General features: G+C 38.7%; 2 protein-coding genes and 1 long non-coding RNA gene across 6 annotated transcripts; 2 read left to right on the forward strand and 1 right to left on the reverse strand.

The window, feature by feature from the left end:
- Positions 1-724: 724 nt before the first annotated feature.
- LOC140949739 (carbohydrate sulfotransferase 10-like) lies at positions 725-3,564 on the forward strand. Its single transcript, XM_073398876.1, has 2 exons — positions 725-743; positions 2,554-3,564. Exons 1-2 carry the CDS (start codon positions 725-727, stop codon positions 3,378-3,380), a joined length of 846 nt encoding a protein of 281 aa, XP_073254977.1. The 3' UTR covers positions 3,381-3,564.
- A 3,486-nt stretch (positions 3,565-7,050) lies between these two features.
- Positions 7,051-17,184, forward strand: LOC140950954 (uncharacterized). Of its 3 annotated transcripts, none has more exons than XR_012167222.1 (4): positions 7,051-7,202; positions 8,626-8,795; positions 10,810-10,959; positions 17,083-17,184. It is a non-coding gene; the product is annotated as an uncharacterized lncRNA (long non-coding RNA). The 3 variants fall into 3 exon arrangements; XR_012167224.1 differs by having other exon boundaries at positions 17,086-17,100; XR_012167223.1 differs by lacking the exon at positions 17,083-17,184 and adding an exon at positions 12,190-12,299.
- LOC140950950 (carbohydrate sulfotransferase 14-like) lies at positions 13,013-15,771 on the reverse strand. Of its 2 annotated transcripts, none has more exons than XM_073400164.1 (2): positions 15,618-15,771; positions 13,013-14,504 (listed from the first exon to the last, which is right to left on the reverse strand). In XM_073400164.1, exons 1-2 carry the CDS (start codon positions 15,745-15,747, stop codon positions 13,711-13,713), a joined length of 924 nt encoding a protein of 307 aa, XP_073256265.1. In that variant the 5' UTR covers positions 15,748-15,771; the 3' UTR covers positions 13,013-13,710. The 2 variants fall into 2 exon arrangements, with proteins under 2 accessions (XP_073256265.1, XP_073256264.1); XM_073400163.1 differs by having other exon boundaries at positions 13,013-14,507.
- Positions 17,185-18,141: the final 957 nt, after the last annotated feature.

Raw genomic sequence — 18,141 nt, forward strand, 5'->3', positions numbered from 1 at the left:
TCTACCGGAGTAATCGGAGTGGCTTTTAAATTCCTTGCTGAAGAATCGGGGAAAAATGAAAATATTTTCATGAAGACATAAAATCGCACCTTCCTGGATCTAATAGTCTTTCCCCGAATTCGCACAATTAAGCTTGATCGCTGGCTATGGATCTCATTATGCGAATCAAAGATCTTTGTGATCTTTTTCAGTTCTTTTACTCAAGAACTTTTAATAAGGCCTCCGCGAAAGTAATATGTTTACAGTTTCAAGACAAACAATTTAACTTAAGTTTTTGACAATTATAAAAGCCATTCAAGTAAGCAATTTACAAGTCTTGCTGATTAAAATAATTTGTTCATAGCCATTCTGTCTGATCAATTAATTGGCTTTTTTCTCTTAGCACCTTGCTATAGCAACGACCACTTTGCCATGAAGTATGATTTTGTGTATAAAGTCAAAGAAAGCTGAAAAATTAATAAATTTTTCTCTCTTGAGGTATATGCCTTAATGCCTTAATGCCTTAATGCCTTAAAACTAATTACAGATCATTAATAACAAAACTCTGCTAGCCCTCATAAAAATACATAATTCGACATAATCATAAGAAAACAGTGTAGGACGCTGAAACGAAATGCCGTTGCGATCCGATTTTATGGGGAAACACTTGATTTTATGTTTGCTTTTTCTCTTCACGCTGGCCATGCTTATATACCACGAGCATTGGAAAGTGCAATTGGAAGCGATGGTTGCGTTAAACGGAGGTAAGTTTTTAATACAAGCCTGAATCTTAAGGTGAATACAATACTATAATATCCTATATAAAGAGTGGTGTGATAAAACCCTTCCACGTTTTTTCAACATTTGACTTGGACAAAACGCCTTAAAATCAGTGCAATATCTTCGCCAGCTTTTATTCACGTATCACCCTTAAACTAGGTGAGTTTCCTTATTTTAAGGCGCTATTTTCAGTAGTGTCGAAGCATATCATTTTCTTAATGGTCTTAATCAAAACTTGAAACAAACCGTAGAAAGGATTCACTCCAATTAAAATTGCCACATAGTCCTGTATGTAACTTTCGCCGTGGTGAGCCCCTGGCCTTCTCTCCGCCAGTCCGCTACTACTTTCTTTACGCTAGAAATACTAACTTTTATAACTCTCTTCGTTACCTTTTATTTTAGTTCTCTTTCTTAAAAAGCCTCGATGGATAACGATCTGCATAATTCTTCCCTTCACACTTAGCCTCAGTCAGTGATTGCCAAATGATAACTGCCGGGGGGGGAGACTCCGCAAATGAAAGGAGTGGGGATGCTCGTCGGAAATTTTGAATTAAACCCCTAAAGGAGACCGATTTGGGAGTGGCCCAAGCTTTTTTTGACCCCTAAAAGAGACCATGTTAAAACATTGACAAATGAGAAAACTTGGATTATATGAATGGAGTAGATAAAACGCATTAAAAATATACATATAAAATATATTTTTTTATGCTTCTTTCGCGTGCAACCCTAAACGAGACCTTCACGGCTAAATATGATGGCGTTTTGCCCAGAACACCCTAAGTGAGACCAAAATCCGAAATTTACACTCCTAAGCGAGACGACGAGCATCCCCACACATTTCATATGTGGAGTCCCCCCCCCCCCCCCCCCCCCCCCCAAGGATAACTGCACGAGCTTTGCGTGATTAAATCCCTTATCGGACTTTCATGTTTCCCTGTCACCGACCATTTTACGGATTTTACGGCGTATTTTAACTTAACTGAAACACATATTTTTATTCCTTCAATTAGCATGCCAGATATTTGGATTTATTTATTTCGCTATTTGGACATAAAAGGCTGATTTTTTTTTGGCTTTTTGCCGCTGCTGGAGTCGTCAATCATCCCTTTAATTTCTAATACAGAGCATTCGATTTGAATATAGAAAGGGTTTTGAGACTTGTTGTTCTTAATTAACCGGCAAATCAATTGAATGAATCAGTGATACTCGACTACGCCTCGGGCAGAATCGAATTTCTCTTCTAAATCCATTTTTCGCACCTTGTGACTGGCTTTACCAAATTCACACTGTTCAAGCTGAAAATGTCACGAAAATCATTTTACGAATTTTGTGCAATAGGCTGTTCCAGGTCAGCCCAGGGTTTTTTGCATGGACTGTCCGCCCTGACAAAATAAAATAGCCGTTATAGGGAGGTAGCCGTTACCCACATCTTCCAAGTGTGGTAAACGCCAGAGGATTTGAGCAAATCAGAAACAGCGAAATATTTTGAATAAATAATAATGATGATTACAGTTTGCTAAAAATCAAACCATAAACCTTAGTTTTTTGAGAATTTCAAATTCTATTAAGGCAGGTCCGAAAGTTCTTTTTTTCCGCGACGCTGAAAAAGATAGAAAAATCTAACGCAGGAAATTGCAATTTTCTTTAGTGTAGACTTAACAAATCATGAGAAAAGGAAGCTTTTTTTTATCTTAAAAAAAAAGATTAAAAAAATTAACAGATCCGTCTGTAAAATTGCCTGCCGCTAATTAAAAACAAGGTAAATAAGTTTAACTGATCATGTTTTAATTGAAGGAAAGATTAATCTTAGTCCCGAGGAGAGACAAACAGCCAGAAAGCAACGTCTCAGAGAATACTGTAACACTCACACCTATGACAAGAGCCCAACACCTGAAGACCTTCACATGCTTGCTGTGGACGACGAACAAAAATTTATATACTGCGTGATCTCAAAGGTTGGAACGACCACGTGGAAAAGTGTATTGGCTCGGCCTCGGGGAAATAATCCACGTATCAACCGCTGGGTTATGTGGAAACGCTTGACTAATTACACTGAAGAGGAACGGCAGACACGACTGACAACTTATTTCAAATTCATGTTTGTTCGTGAACCGTTACACCGTATGGTTTCGGCCTACAAAAGCAAGTTTTTACAGACCCCTGGTTACACCAAAGATATCCGCAAAGAAATAGTGAAAGAATTTCGACCTGAAAGGTATGATCCTGACGGAAAAAATTTCGTTGGCTTCCCAGACTTCATTCAGTACTTTTCCGACAACAAAACGCGAAACCAACATTGGCGACAATACGAGAAGATCTGTTATCCGTGTGTTATCGACTACGATTTTATTGGCCACTATGAAACGTTGAAGGAAGATGCACCCCTTCTGCTAAAAATTGCTGGCATCAAAGAGAGTGCAAAGTTCCCACCGATTCACAAATCAACCAGCACAGCTCAGGTCGTGAATTACTATTCCAAAGTCCCGGTTGATGTTATCAAAAGAATTGGAGAACTGTACCGCAGTGACTTTGAAATGTTTGGCTACGAATACCTTGGCCCCATTAAAAAACTTCTGAATCAGAGAGAAACGGACCAGGTGAACTTCGTACAAAAGTACTAGAACTGAAATACTTGATTTTTTGAGTGCCGCTAAGGGTTCTAACTTTTAAGTCGGCTAGATGTATAATAGGTACAATAAGAACAGTGGCCGACAAATATTGTAATATTGAAAAGCAACAAACTAGCTCCGTTCTTAGTGACTTTAACTCAGGTTAACCGGTCGTTTCGATCATACAAGTCGTTTCAGCCACACGAACTCAAGCAGCGAAATTGCACAAAGGTTTCGATCACTTCAAAGTACAGTTTGCGCGTGAACAAGAAAACATTTTGTGCGGATATTCTTCGTTCTATAAGCAAAGTACGTGAAACTTTTTACAACTCGACTGAAAAAACTTGTGTCGAAACGACTTGTGCCGAAACGACTTTGTACAGGAGCACCCAAAGACGATTTCCTCCCAAATTCATTGAAAACACTTTGAATTGTAGGCTATCCAGAGCATTTCTAGACCTCTAGAATACATTCTAAGCGGTGCTATAAAATTTGTGTCTGTTCGGTAATCCTAGGGGAACTTGAGTCTTTTTTAAATTACAAGGGCTTCAGTATTATTTCCCTAAAATTTTAGATACAATTTAGTGCATTACGAAAGAGAAAATTTTTTTGATTCCTCTCTCCATCACATTTTTGAATCCGAAAATTTGAGGTTTCCTTTTTCCTACGAAAAATAGCCTAACCTGGGTTGTGAAATGTGAAAAATCAAACTGCGGAAAAGATTTGGGAATTTATGAGATATGCTTCGAAAATTGTACTTGAATGGAAAATTTAACCTTCCTCCGAAGTAATAGAAAATTCTCGGCAGTATCTGCTTCTCCGAACAGATAATTAACAGAAAACAGTCGTTGGGTGCCCCTGTGTGTATCAAAACGACTGGAAACCTAACTGAGCACTGCCAACAGCAAAGACAACGACAAGTTATAGCGAGCTTATAGTTAGTGCAGGTTTTTTTCGTTTTGTTGGCTAGTTTTGCCTTTTAGAGAAAGAAATAAGTGAAAAACATAAATTTTATTATATTTACAGATTTTCAACACACAAAATTATATCCTTTTGAAAATCTCAGCCTCGGGTTTATTCTTAAAATGTACTTAAAATTTCGCAAATTTCAGCGCAGATATTCTTATAAACTGAATTCTTATAAAAAAGAGTGCAGTTTAAACATAGCTCCTTGTTAGTAAGAGAAGCGACGACCGGAAGTGCGTCTGCTGTTCGCAGGCTACTTGTTAGGGATTTTAAGCAACGACGTTTCTGAGCGACACACGTCAACTGGAAGTGGACTCAGTTTGCAATCTTGGGCTGTGATTTTGACTAAATGTTTTGGGAAATGGTCTCTATGAGAGAAAAGACACTTGGAATGCAAATTAGGTAGCGTCATGTCATATAGAAAGGTTGACATGCGTCGCTCAAAAACTCCCTATATTAGTATATAGATCGTTTTCACTGTCACGCAACAAAAAATTAAATTGAAAACCGTCCAGTGGAAGAGGCCAAGAAAATGAAATGTTATAAAAGACTAATAAATAAACAATTTGTCCAAGTCTCAGGTCTTTGTGGCCCACAGTTTCTGAGTTATTGGCCGAAATGTTTCACGCACCTTTGTAGAGCTTTGTATGGAGACGCCATATTGGTGCATTGTTTGGTGCACCAATATGGCTGCCGGAAATCAACAAAAAAAACTGGAGTTCACTTTGTCTATAACACCTATTTCTTTTCACTCGAGAACTAGCATACGTACACATAAACATATCTCCTAATACTTGAAGTGGTTATACTGCTGAAAATCAAGAGGAGAGACTTTTTTTCAACGAGACGGCATTCCTATTTTGGTGTCACGTACTGTGAAAACTCCGAAGTTCAAATTTGCTGTATTTTCGAAATGAAACATGCTACGGAAATGGAAACTTGTACAAAGATTTACTTTTTGTTGATCTTCAACCTAGTGTAAATAAGAATTCGTAAAACCTCGCTATTTTGACTTTACAATTTGATGACGTCACGGTGAAAACCATTTATATAATATTATGACATGATCGGGGAGCTCCTCGAGCGAGTGAGATGAAGCGAATTCTGAGTTGTGATTGGTTATCCGAGCAGGCTGAAAATTGGTCTATCTTGCCCACGTGGTATAGTTGTTTAAAATTTCATATTAGATTGTTAGCGTAAATTAGTAGGTATTTTACAGTTTAGTAATTGTTGTCTTAGAGCAGCAGAACACGCGACGTTTAGCGTTTTGACTAGCTTAGCTGCAACAATTCTTATCAGTATTAAGCTGTTAGTTTTAGCCAATGTCAGTTTTAATTTGTAAATTCGCAGGTTAAAAATTTACGTATACAAATTTGTTTACTAGTGTATATTATTATTACCTTCCTCCATTTACTATGTTCAGTATTGTCATAAGTATAATGATATTGTTCAGGAGCGGGCTCCTGTATTGTTGTAATTTCAATGGCGTATGACCGGTGTACCTTGCATGTAATCTCTAAATAAAGTAGTTGTCAGTTCAGTTTAATTCAACACTGTGTGTGACACTGGCTGCGCTAAAAATCGTCGTTGTGAATCGTCCCGTGTAGCATCACCTTTAGATTGGCAAAACGACAGCTTTGCACGTGCATGACGGTTTTTTGTAAATTTCATTGCCGTCACTGCACGACCACGATGTGAAACTTCCTAATTTCACGTCTTGTGCAGGACGAGAGCACAAGACAAAGGCTTTCTTTTTCTTTTCATCAACTTTGATACAGTCTTTTAGAATTTAATTAACTCCAGAAAAAATGTGCCAATATTTGACGAATTGAACGAGATGGAATAAGCGCGATAAAGTTTGAAGAAGCGCGAATTCAGTTTTTTAAGTGACGTTTTCGTAACCACAGTCTTCCCACGAACGAGCCACAGTCTTCCCACCCTGCAAGCAGAGACCCCTTTTTGTCTTCTTTTGATCGAGGAAGATAGTTTACCTCTCTCAGAAACAAAAAAGAAAGTTGTTACAGTCTTTAAAAAAAGTGAAATCACAAATGAATAATAACAAAGATTTTTGAGTTGGAAGTTCTTGACGCTAAAACAGGTGATAGCGTTACTAGGTAACAGCAATCGAAAATGGGCATGACTTGTCTTCTTATGCATGAGTGGACATACGTCTGTTGCCCCCCTCCCCCCCCCCCCCCAATCACCTGAAAATAGATAAAGAGGGTGGAAAAGTCCGCTAAAGAAACGGCCGCTAGTTGTCGCGATCAGTTTTTATATCATCGGCTTCACCCTTCTCTCATTTTGTTACTTTATACTTCCTGAAAATGTAAAATTATGATGTCTTAAAGCTTACGACAATACGCACGGAGTCTTTAAGAAAATTGAAACGCGGTTCGTCTTGCTCGGCTTCTCTCTAGTACTTTCTTAAGTGTCTAGACGAGCATATTTAATGCTTCGGAAAGAAAGGAATAAAATCTCGAAATCCTTTCATTAAGCTTGTTGGCTGCCCAAGTTAGTCCAATAAAATAAAATCCGGAACAATATCTGTTTTTCGCCAATTTTAATATCAAGGGGTCGGGGATTTAGCATGCTAAAGTGTGAACTATTACAATGTTTGTCCTTTCTCCGGAAAATTCCTTTAATTGGTTTTGAGCGATACTTCTAATATGAGTGGTTCTTTTGTATCCAAAAGCTTTGATAAATTGAGAAGAGTCAAGAGTTCGATCACTTTACATCCGTAGTCTCACAAAGCATTGTTGATTTAATAGCTTTCCCCATCAATAGTCGGCGAAAGATTTGATTACGTTCAGTACGTATCGCCAACAACTCAGTTCTGAAAGGACATCAAAGGTAGTTTTCTACAAAAAGGTAAGTATGGGAAAATTTTTAGCAATTTCAGGTAATTGCCTGTTTTTGACATGAGTTTTGGACGTGAGAATGCTTGAAGATATGAAACAGGGGACATTTCACTGAGGTTCGCAGACTTGTGTAATATTTATTCTGATGCATTTCTTCCTGCTAATTGGGATTGTGAATGGGGCGAGTGACTTTTTATTGTTAAATGTATTTGTTGCTTACTGATTTCAGAAGAAAAGAAAAGAAAAAAGAAAGTAAACGCTTTTCTTTACATTTTAAATGCATCTCTTTTTTACCATTTGGCAAGGGCCGCCTTTCGTTCCCCTTTCGTAGCTGAGGAAATATAGTTTTAGTACTTTTAACCTTAAGTCTGCAAAACTCAAACAGAAGCTGTCAAGTTATCAATCTCTTTTAGCAGTAAGGCGTGTTTTTTTTACTCTAACTGGCACGCTCGCGCAGCTCCCATAAAGCCGTTGAATGAGGTTTTTCCTTCGCAATCTTTGTCTTGCACTAATGCATTCAAAGTAAAAAGAAAAAAAAAAAAGGATTTTTGTAGCAATTTGCCTGACTTTTTTTCTGATACTAGAACAAAGCGGCTGTAACAGGTGATAACTGGTCCTTATGGCAGCGTCAATGTTGTTGTTTGAGTTTTGTTAAGCTATTTTTTTGCACTGTCGGCTTGACAAAACTCAAAGAACAAAATTGTTGAAATTGAATTTCCGTCACCGATACAGTTAAAGAAACCGCACCACTCGACTACTGAAAAGCCGCCTGTGATTTACTTCCCAATGTTGAAATAGTGCGTAATGTATGGAAAAATAGAGCTGAAATGAATAGTTCTCATAGCTACAATTCTTTAGTGCTGTAACGAACTGGAGTGAATTTCGATAAGTTACAAATAAGTGATCTGCGTATTAAATGGCCACTGAAAACTATGCAGAAATAATATTATGTGCCTCCGGTTTTAATATAAGAAAGAGACCAGAGCGAAATGCTCTGTCCCCATCAAGGTTAATCGAGTCGTTCAAGAGCCGATAAAAAACAGACAAAAGTCCATGTAGTAATATATGCGTTAGACAAAATATTACTGACAATGCTAAGAAGATATAACTAATTATTTGCAAATTTATTAATTTTGTTTCGTTTGTGTCAGTGAGTACAATATCCCAGTTATCTTTTACTGATTTAGCTTGGTCTGTCATGTAGCTTCCAAAAATTGTTGGGTCACGTTTCGACGTTCACAAATTAACAAGATACACTGATTGTACTCTTTCAATTCTTTTGACCGGTTAGCGAGAACCAACTCATTTTCAACAAAAGAGAGCTATCAGAAATCGAGCTAATACTTCGCATGGCACTGATGTACTGGCTTGAAATAACCATAAGAGAAAAATCTTTGAACAAACTAATTTCTACTTTCAATAATAAAATTTAGGTCTGAATCCTTCCTATCGTAGCCATGGTGACGTTGAGACCGATTTTCTTGGTTTTCTTCTTCTTTGTCACGGTGCATGTGATCGACGCTCGACCCAGGCGCGCGCGTACCCTTGGATACAAGTTAAGACTTCCTTTTATTGAAGCAGACAGCACAAATAAACTGGAGAGGTAAGGCCGGGCGTCAAGGTGGCTGAACACAGTTTTACAGGCGGTCAACGGCAACGCGCGTGACGGCGCTTGTTTTAAATTAGACAAACAAATATGGAGGCGAAAAAGCAATGGGACACCGAAGACGATTTCTCAAAATCTACTCATTAAAATTTTGTGATATTTGGCAGAATTTTTACTTTTATCGTATTTTGAATGATGAGAACTTTAAAACGGAAGTTGAAGGGACGTTTTTTTGACACATTTAATAATTACAGAACAGTTATATTATTGATTATCTAAAAACTCGTCTGTTAAAACTTGGTCAAATAAGTTTCAAATGGTAATGATTAATTATAACAAGCTGTGGGCAAGTCTATGGGAAAATCTAATGAGCGAATTTTCTGTAAACTGAGCAAAAGTGAAATTTTAAGGTTGCATTCAATCGCTCATGTTGCCATGGAAACTACAAAAACGTCAAATTTTACCTGTCAGTCAAAATCTTTCATCAGTATATTATTCACTTGCCATGATTTAGCTTGTGAGCTGCAACCTTTCTCTTGCCATGATTTGATAAATGACATACACTCACAAACTGCCCGGCAAAACTGTGTCCAGCCACCTTACCTATGAGTAGGTCTTACTCGAGACTCATAATCTATTTACGTGATGTGCTTTTACACACTTTCATTTCCATTCGCCGCCACTTTGGAAATCAAAAGGCAACAGAAGCCGAAAGGTATATCGCAATTGTTTCTGGGATCGTTACTGGGGTAGTCACGCAATTGGATGTCACGCAACGCTCACCTTGGGGGAGCGTTGCGTGACATCCAAAAAAACGGCTGCAAGGGAGACTATTACCGGGGAAGTATCGGCCAGGCTAGTCAGGAGTGCAGCTATTGGTCATTTTTTTCCTGTACCTAGTAAGTAGTAACCTTCCCAGTAGTCTCTGCGAAAGTTAACTTGGTCCAGTTTCCGTCCAGGTTCTACAGTGGCGAAGGCTGGAGTAAGCCCAGATGCGCAAACTTTAATGAAGTTAAACTTATATTAGTCTAATCGTCGTCGGCGATTTATGATGAAGAGACGTGTTTCTGACGGCAGAAATCAGCTTACAAATGATTAGCAGAGCAATTTATATGGGTTAAATATTTATCAAGTGTAAGGTCAAGTTGGCTAAACATTGCTCAAGTTCCTTTTTTGTGCTTTTATAGACCGAGACGAAGACAATAAAAACGTAAAAACCAAACGTGGCTAATATTTAGCAAACTTGAACGAACAAGCTTGATAGACGAATGATTTTTTATTTGGCTGAAAAGAAAACCTTTTTTACGGGACGAACGAGGAAAATGTCGAGCGCTAATCTTGCCCGCTCGGGTAACCAATCAGGACACATTCACAGGATTCGCTTTATCCTACCCTCCCGCGGATTCAATCATATATTAAACTAGCTGTAGTCTATGGCTAGGAAGTGCGGGCGAACATGTGTGTTCAATGACCAAGGGCCGTTGATATGCAATAGAAAATAATGAAAAAGCTTAGTTCACCAGTGGAGTTTAAATGTTATTGAAGCGTTCAAATGAATGCATCCCAAGAATGAAGACAGATTATGGAAAAACCTCGCTGTACAGTTTATAAAGTACCGCTGACCAAGAATAGTCTGCGGGCTCCTCTTGTCGCCCGCAATAAGTTCACTATTGACATTCCATCCTATGTTGTGACATTCTAAGAGCTACCAATCAGTACTTTCCTTTGGTTTTGTTTATTAATTTTGTTCAAGTGGCTGTACCTTTTGAATCTGTAGTCGGAATTTGTGTGACAACGCAGCCTCGTCCCCATGCGGTTTTCCGTTCAAATGTGGAAGAGCCTCAAGGGGTAGATGTCAGGTTGCAAGCAAGCTCTCCATTTTGGGGAAGTCGCGAGAAGTCACCCTCGCCATATATGAAGAGCTTGCTCTCAAGCTCTCTCAGGCCGACCAACTGTTAGGTTAAAAAGAAAAATCGTCCGTATTGATGTAAATAATCACTGTTATCCTTAGTTTTAACGACAAGAACATGAATGAAGGATACAATGGGGCACCAAATAATAAGGAGCTTGCGAGGGATGCAGTGAAGTGTCGATACGGAGGAAACAGCCTGAAGTGTTATGGTTGACACAAGAGTTTACCCCCACTTCTGCGAGTGTTATGGTAATAATTTCGGTATTTTTAGTATACATACAGCAAGATATATTAATAATCACAGGACTTCAGGCTTCAGGAGTAATCATTGATCGTTTATTACGACAGTGCTGTTTCGTATGGTCCGAAATTGTAGGACCATACTCATCAGGCAACTTCAACGATTGACCGTTAAAATTAAAGGCTGGCAGTAAAATTTGGGTGGTTGTTATAGGAATACAGCAAGATGTATATATATATATATATATATATATATATATATATATATATATATATACACATATCCCCATGAGATGCCTTGTCTCAAGTGCATAACGCAGTGACAGATTTTTTTCCCAATTATAAGGATTATTTTGCGAAACGCAGAGCCTCATTCCATGTCTAATAGATTTAAGCCCGCCGTGGACAAGACAATTGCCTTTTAAGTTCTCCTCGGTCCTGTCCTACTGTCATGTAATAGGGAAAGGGATGCTCGTGGAAAATGAGAATACCCTAAAATTCCGAAAATAAGCCCCGGGGCTTAGGTACGGAGGGAAATTTGCGTTTCAAAATCGATTGGGCTAGCTTGTAGTGGGGATGAAATTTACCATTTTTGCTTTATTTTACTTTGTATTCGAAAGCAAATTCCAAGTGCACGCCACCCGGGGGGCTTATATTCGGAGGGGCGATTTAAAGGAGGGTTTTTTGAGTTACGATTTTGGGGGGCTTATATTTGGAGGAGCTTATACATGGAGGGGCTTATTTTCGGAATTTTAGGGTAAACTCTGTAAACCCTAATATCAAAATATAAATTTTCATCTGTTGTCCCTATACGTTTCAATAGAAGAAGTTGTTGAGGTATCATTAGAGTAGTATCATAAGTATCAGCGCTTTTTTTTGTTTCAACGAGATGATAAACCCATGCTCTTTCGCCCCATGCGGTGCCTTCATTTATTCACTTAGGTTCGCTAATTGTTGGCTGGGTCACCGCAACAGCACGTGGCGCCAATTACTTAGGGCCCGCAACAGTCCCTTCCCCTACCCCCCAAGAGAGGTAGACCACATCACACTTTACAAACGGTACGTGGGTTCTTTAGACTTCTTATGTCCCACAGAATGAGTATAGCCTTGTTGATGAAGAAGTTGCGGACTGGGACCTTGCAGAGCAAGAGCAATGGAAATTAAGCTTAGTTGATTTTAAGTCTCCTCACTTTTCTTTAAAACAATTCATGATTCTTTCGAATTCTTGGTCTCTTTCAGAAGTTCCTCGCACCATGCTGCAGACCGCAAAAAAGTTTCAAAGTTAATTTAATGTAACCTGTAATTTGTGAAGAATTGCAAACCGTTAATAAAACAAAGAAAACGTAAAAGCGTCAGCCATTTTGTCCTCTCCTTCCATGACAAGAATTTAAAGCGATGGTTGAACATTTCCAGTCTCCTAACCTTACTATATGTGGGTCGACGTAAGTGGTTTATTGCGCAGAGATGATTTTAATTCTATAGGGAAACAATACTTCCTTGTGACTTCTCAGTAGACTTTTTGTTTGCCACTATTCTCTTGATCTTAGTATGGCCGTGGGCCAAGTTACCCGTTAATGGTAGTTAATAGCGCCAAACTGTTGTCGGCTCCTGACTGTCGACAAAATTCATAACAATAATCGATTTCTCTTTGACTGCCGCCGTCATTTTGGGTTATGGGTCTCTGAGCAAAGGATCAACGATAATTCCGCAAAAGCTTGCTTTAGGTACATATAATTCCTTGACGAGAGCATTATGTGCAAATTTTGCATAATTCGACGTAACCGTGTTGTAAAAGTTTGGCATCATTTCACAATGTGGTAGGAGCAGGAAATTATCTCCCCAGAGTGTGTTAACTTAGATTGAAGGCATACGAAAGTCTGTTTTTTTTCTTAATCAACAACCGATCACGCTACAGACAGATTGGCCAATGCGCGTTTGGATAAAGCGTTTCCACTCGAGTTCAGTATTGCGCGAAGGTTCCCCCTTCATTCCTCTCTTCTGCTCTTGTTCCAACTTTCTTGATGGACTCGCGCGGAAAATAACTCTTGCTATGCAGGCTACGTTGAATTAAATCGAAACTCTCTTTTATCAAGGCCGCTAAACAGCTTCACAAGCTTCTTCAAGACGTGGGAATCAAAATCGTGGTAGGAGAAAGTTTCACAGAAAATCCAGCCAATCAACTGGCAAACATCATGGTAAATTATTACTGCTATCATTTTAGATTTGTTAATTGCGTAAGGATAATAATAATTAAAGTGCAGGAAAGTTTTCAGGGGCAAATATGATGGCTTTGACTACTGCATAGGTTATCTTGACGGACATCAAAGGCATTGTGGCCTTTAACGTGAACAATGCCAGACTGTATTACCTTTGCCAAGTTATTACGCCCGTTTCAAGGCAACATTGTCACACCTTCCATGGAAATCCAGGCAGTCATGGTATAATAGCGCTACTGTATTGGCAAATAAGGAATTACCTGTTCATCAGTAAAGTTCTTGTTTGCAAGGAGAAGGACTTTTAGTTCCAACTAATTTGACGGAGTCAATATGCAATTTCACTGTACTGGTTTCGGTTTCTTACTTCTAATCTTATAAACGGTTTAAATGTGACGAGAGCTCCGCTTTTACTTTAGACTAAATCTAATTCTATTATTTTCATCTGAATTCTTTATGGACGAATAAACTTTGGGCACTCCCAAAAAACCACTGAGGGGGACATGTATTTTCTAGGACTGTATAGTATGCAGTTTACATAGTCCGTTTAATTCCTCTCATTCAGAAGTTGTTTAATAGGGCCAAGGTATTCGTAGCCAAACATTTCAAAGTCACTGCGGTACAGTTCTCCAATTCGTTTGATAACATCAACCGGGACATTGGAATAGTAATTCACGACCTGAGCTGTGCTGGTTGATTTGTGAATCGGTGGGAACTTTGCACTCTCTTTGATGCCAGCCATTTTTAGCAGGAGGGGTGCATCTTCCTTCAACGTTTCATAGTGGCCAATAAAATCGTAGTCGATAACACACGGATGACAGATCTTCTCGTATTGTCGCCAATGTTGGTTTCGTGTTTTCTTATCGGAAAAGTACTGAATGAATTCTGGGAAACTAACGAAATTTTTTCCGTCAGGATCATAGTTTTCAGGTCGAAATTCTTTCACTATTTCTTTGCGGATATCTTTGGTGTAACCAGGGATCTGTAAAAACTTGTTTTTGTAGGCCGAAACCATGCGGTGTAACGGTTCACGAACAAACATGAATTTGAAATAAGTTTTTAGTCGTGTCTTCCGTTCTTCTTCAGTGTAATTAGTCAAGCGTTTCCACATAACCCAGCGGTTGATACGTGGATTATTTCCCCGAGGCCGAGCCAATACACTTTTCCACGTGGTCGTTCCAACCTTTGAGATCACGCAGTAGATAAATTTTTGTTCGTCGTCCACAGCAAGCATGTGAAGGTCTTCAGGTGTTGGGCTCTTGTCATAGGTGTGAGTGTTACAGTATTCTTTCAGACGTTGTTTCCTGGATATCTGTCTCTCCTCTAGGCTGTAATTTGTTTCTCCTATGTTAAAAGATGATGTGTTACTTATTTATACATGCAAGGAGTGCACCTCAATCTTCGGAAGACAAATTTAATATTAAGGATATTTTAAGAATTAACCCGAGGCTGAGAGTTTGAAAAGGACTCAATTTTGCATGTTCAAAATCCGTAAATACACTACAATTATATGTTTTGACTTAACCGTATAAAATTATTCCTTCCCCAAACGGTGCTGGAGAGATATTGGCAGTTGAAACCCCAATACTGACAAATCTAAAGTCAAAATGCCATAAGAATAATTTAAGAATATTTTTAGCCTAAATTCGACAGAAAAATAAGAATATTCAGCTTCGGAATAAAAAACAACATTCTTATAAAAAAAAAAAAAAAAAAATGAGTGTAGCGCCTGGGTGGCAGACATAATTTCACCCCGGTTAGGACACTTAACCAGAATTTGGTTTACCCTGTGGCGCACGCTACATTTGTGCATGAATTTTGCAATCGAAGTAAATCAGGGCTTCGAATGTACAGCGATTGAATCTCTTATGTATTGTCATCCGTTCAGTTAAAATTCCAGTCATCAAGATTTTTCTTGAACATCCGACACTGAGAAGCATTTGTTTTAGCTATTTTGTCTAAATTAAGGAGGCCTATGAAAATTGAGTCTCTTCCATGGTAAACTCAGTGGGAAGGATCGAAATAGGCTGATTAGACTAGAGAAAAGCCGTCTCGACCTTTCTACCCAAGTTTGACGGTGTTATTTGGCAAAAAACACTGAAGAAAATTGTTTATCGTATGCTCTCACTTTTGGAGAATTCTAGTGAAGACTCCCTATTTTATCGGCCATATCTAGCTCAGTGTAGTTTACGCTGGATTGTCACCAGCAAAGTTAAGAGAGGATTCTAAGGCCTAGAACGTCTGAAGATCGTCTCCGGGACAAACGTTGATCTTTACATGCAACGAACTAAACTAATAAATTACAAATATGTAAGATGATGCATAGCCAGCTTCGCTCGAGAGAAAATTTATTTATAGCTGGCTAAAATTGCTTTTCGGTCTGGTTCAGTTGAAAATTAGAGTTAGAGTTTCATGAGAAGTTTGACGTTTGGCCTCATTCTAAGTCGCTCTTACCCTCATTGTCGGTGGTAGTTTCGTTTGGCTGCAAATTTCTTGGATTGTGGTAGATCAACAGGAAGAGTGTACACAGAAAAAACAGGAAAATCAACATAAACTGCCTCCTTGTTGGCATACTTGGTAACATTATTTTGTGACGGTGGTCTTAATTGCGGGCAGGGGTAATAACATTAATAAAATGATCGCACTTTCATGCTTCATGGACAAATGGCAGTTGCCATAGAAAATCTCTCGACAAGCGATTGACAGAGTTGTAAAGAACACCATCGTAAAAACAAGGTTCTTGTGAATTGTCTGTTAATTCTTCCTTAATTTTTAAATTTTTTTAGTTTGTTTTGTGTAAAGTAATTGAATCAGTTTTTTAAAATACACATCCAGTGACATCCGAAATTTATTGTTTCGTTCAGGAATGAAAACCAATCAGAACCGACTCAATCCAAGATTCAAAATGAAATATTTACTACTGTATCTATACACATATACGTTCTCTCTAGGCATACAAACAGCGCATGTACGGCAAGCGATATGTATGGATTATTATAGGCTGGTACGAGGATAAGTGGTGGGAGACCAAGCTAAATGAAAATCACATCACGTGCACTACACGTGAGATGGGTGAAGCGGTGGAACGGATATTTGGCTACAGATCACATGAAACTCAACGAGGACGATGCCACTTCAAAGCACAAAACAGTATCTGGATGAGCGAGAAATCTTGCTCCATTAGACAAGTTAACGGAACAGTGATGTTAAGAAATTCAAAGCCTCACTTTTTATTCCTGATATCACCAATTACCTTTTTACATGAGCATATTGCGAAATATGAGGGGGGCACTGAGGGGAAAAAAAAGTACAATGAAGCTTTCCGGGATGTCTATTTTTAGAGAATAGGCGAGAAAACTTAAAACTGAATGTCGTCCTCATCCTCGAATCTAAAGCTCTCTAATATTATAAGGAGAAATTTCATGCTGATCACCCTTAGGGCTTAATTAACAAGTTTAATCCCCAAAGGAGACCAATATAATCTGCGCGTGGCTTTGGGTGTATTTTTATATCCCCTAAAGGAAATCACACTATGCCAGCGTTCGGTTTTGTTTCAACGAGATGATAAACCCATGCTCTTTTGCCCTATACGGTACCTTTATTTATTTCAGGTTCGCTAATTGTTGGCTGGGTCACCGCAACAGCACGTGGCGCCAATTACTTAGGGCCCGTAACAGTCCCTTTCCCTACCCCCCAAGAGAGATAGACCACATGACACTTTACGAACGGTACGTGGGTTCTTTAGACTTTTAATGTGCCACAGAATGGGTACAGCCATGTTGATGAAAAAGTTGCGGACTGGGACCTTGGAGAGCAAGAGCAATGGAAATTAAGCTTAGTTGATCTTAGTTAGCTGGTCACTTTTAACTCTCCTCACTGAAACAATTCATGATTCTTTCGAATTCTTGGTCTCTTTCAGAAGTTCCTCGCAACATGCTGCAGACCGCAAAAAAGTTTCAAAGTTAATTTAATGTAACCTGTAATTTGTGAAGAATTGCAAACCGTTAATAAAACAAAGAAAACGTAAAAGCGTCAGCCATCTTGTCCTCTCCTTCCACGACAAGAATTTTAAGCGATGGTTGAACATTTCTCCTCTTACCTTACTAAATGTCAGTCGACGTACGGTAGGTGGTTAATTGGGCAGAGATGATTTTAATTCTATAGGAAAACAATACTTCCTTGTGACTTCTCCCTGAGTAGACTTTTTGTTTGCTACTATTCTCTTGATCTTCGTATGGCTATGGCCCAAGTTATCCGTTAAGGGTAGTTAATAGCGCCAAACTGTGGTCGGCTCCTGACTGTCGACAAAATTCATAACAATAATCGATTTTTCCTTGGCTGCCGCCGTCATTTTTGGTTATGGGTCTCTGTGCAAAGGATCAACGATAATTTCGCAGAAGCTCACTTTAGGTACACATAATTCCTTGACAAAAGCATTATGTTCAAATTTTGCATAACTCGACGTAACCGTGTTGTGAAAGTTTGGCATCTTTTCACAATGTTGCAGGTACAGGAAATTATCCCCCCAGAGTGTGTTAACTTAGAGTTAAAGTTTCTTTATAATTTAATGTAAATTCAGAAGAAGGAAGGCTCAAAACTGATTTAAAGATTTACCTTTGTATATGTTGTAGTTAATATTTTAACTCAAGTAATTTCTTTTGTTTCAACGTCATTAGCAAACATTACCATACCCAAAAACAAAAGAAAAACATATGTTATACAACATATGTCCCCCATACATCAGGCACCTACCGGCCCTGGGGACCAACCGCTGACCAAGAAGACTACTGGAACTTCTGAACATTCGACCTTTAATATCCCGACCTTCCTGCATAACCGGCGTATTAGACCATGCATGCATGCTTTAAAAATTCCGAGTGACGTGATTAAGACTAGAGAAAAAAAAAGTTATGGTCATCACAGAAAGCACTTGAAAGTTTTCAAAAGTGAATTAAAGTTATACAGTATTCTGCACAAT

The sequence above is a fragment of the Porites lutea genome, chromosome 10, assembly GCF_958299795.1.
Source record: "Porites lutea chromosome 10, jaPorLute2.1, whole genome shotgun sequence".
NCBI lineage: Eukaryota > Metazoa > Cnidaria > Anthozoa > Scleractinia > Poritidae > Porites > Porites lutea.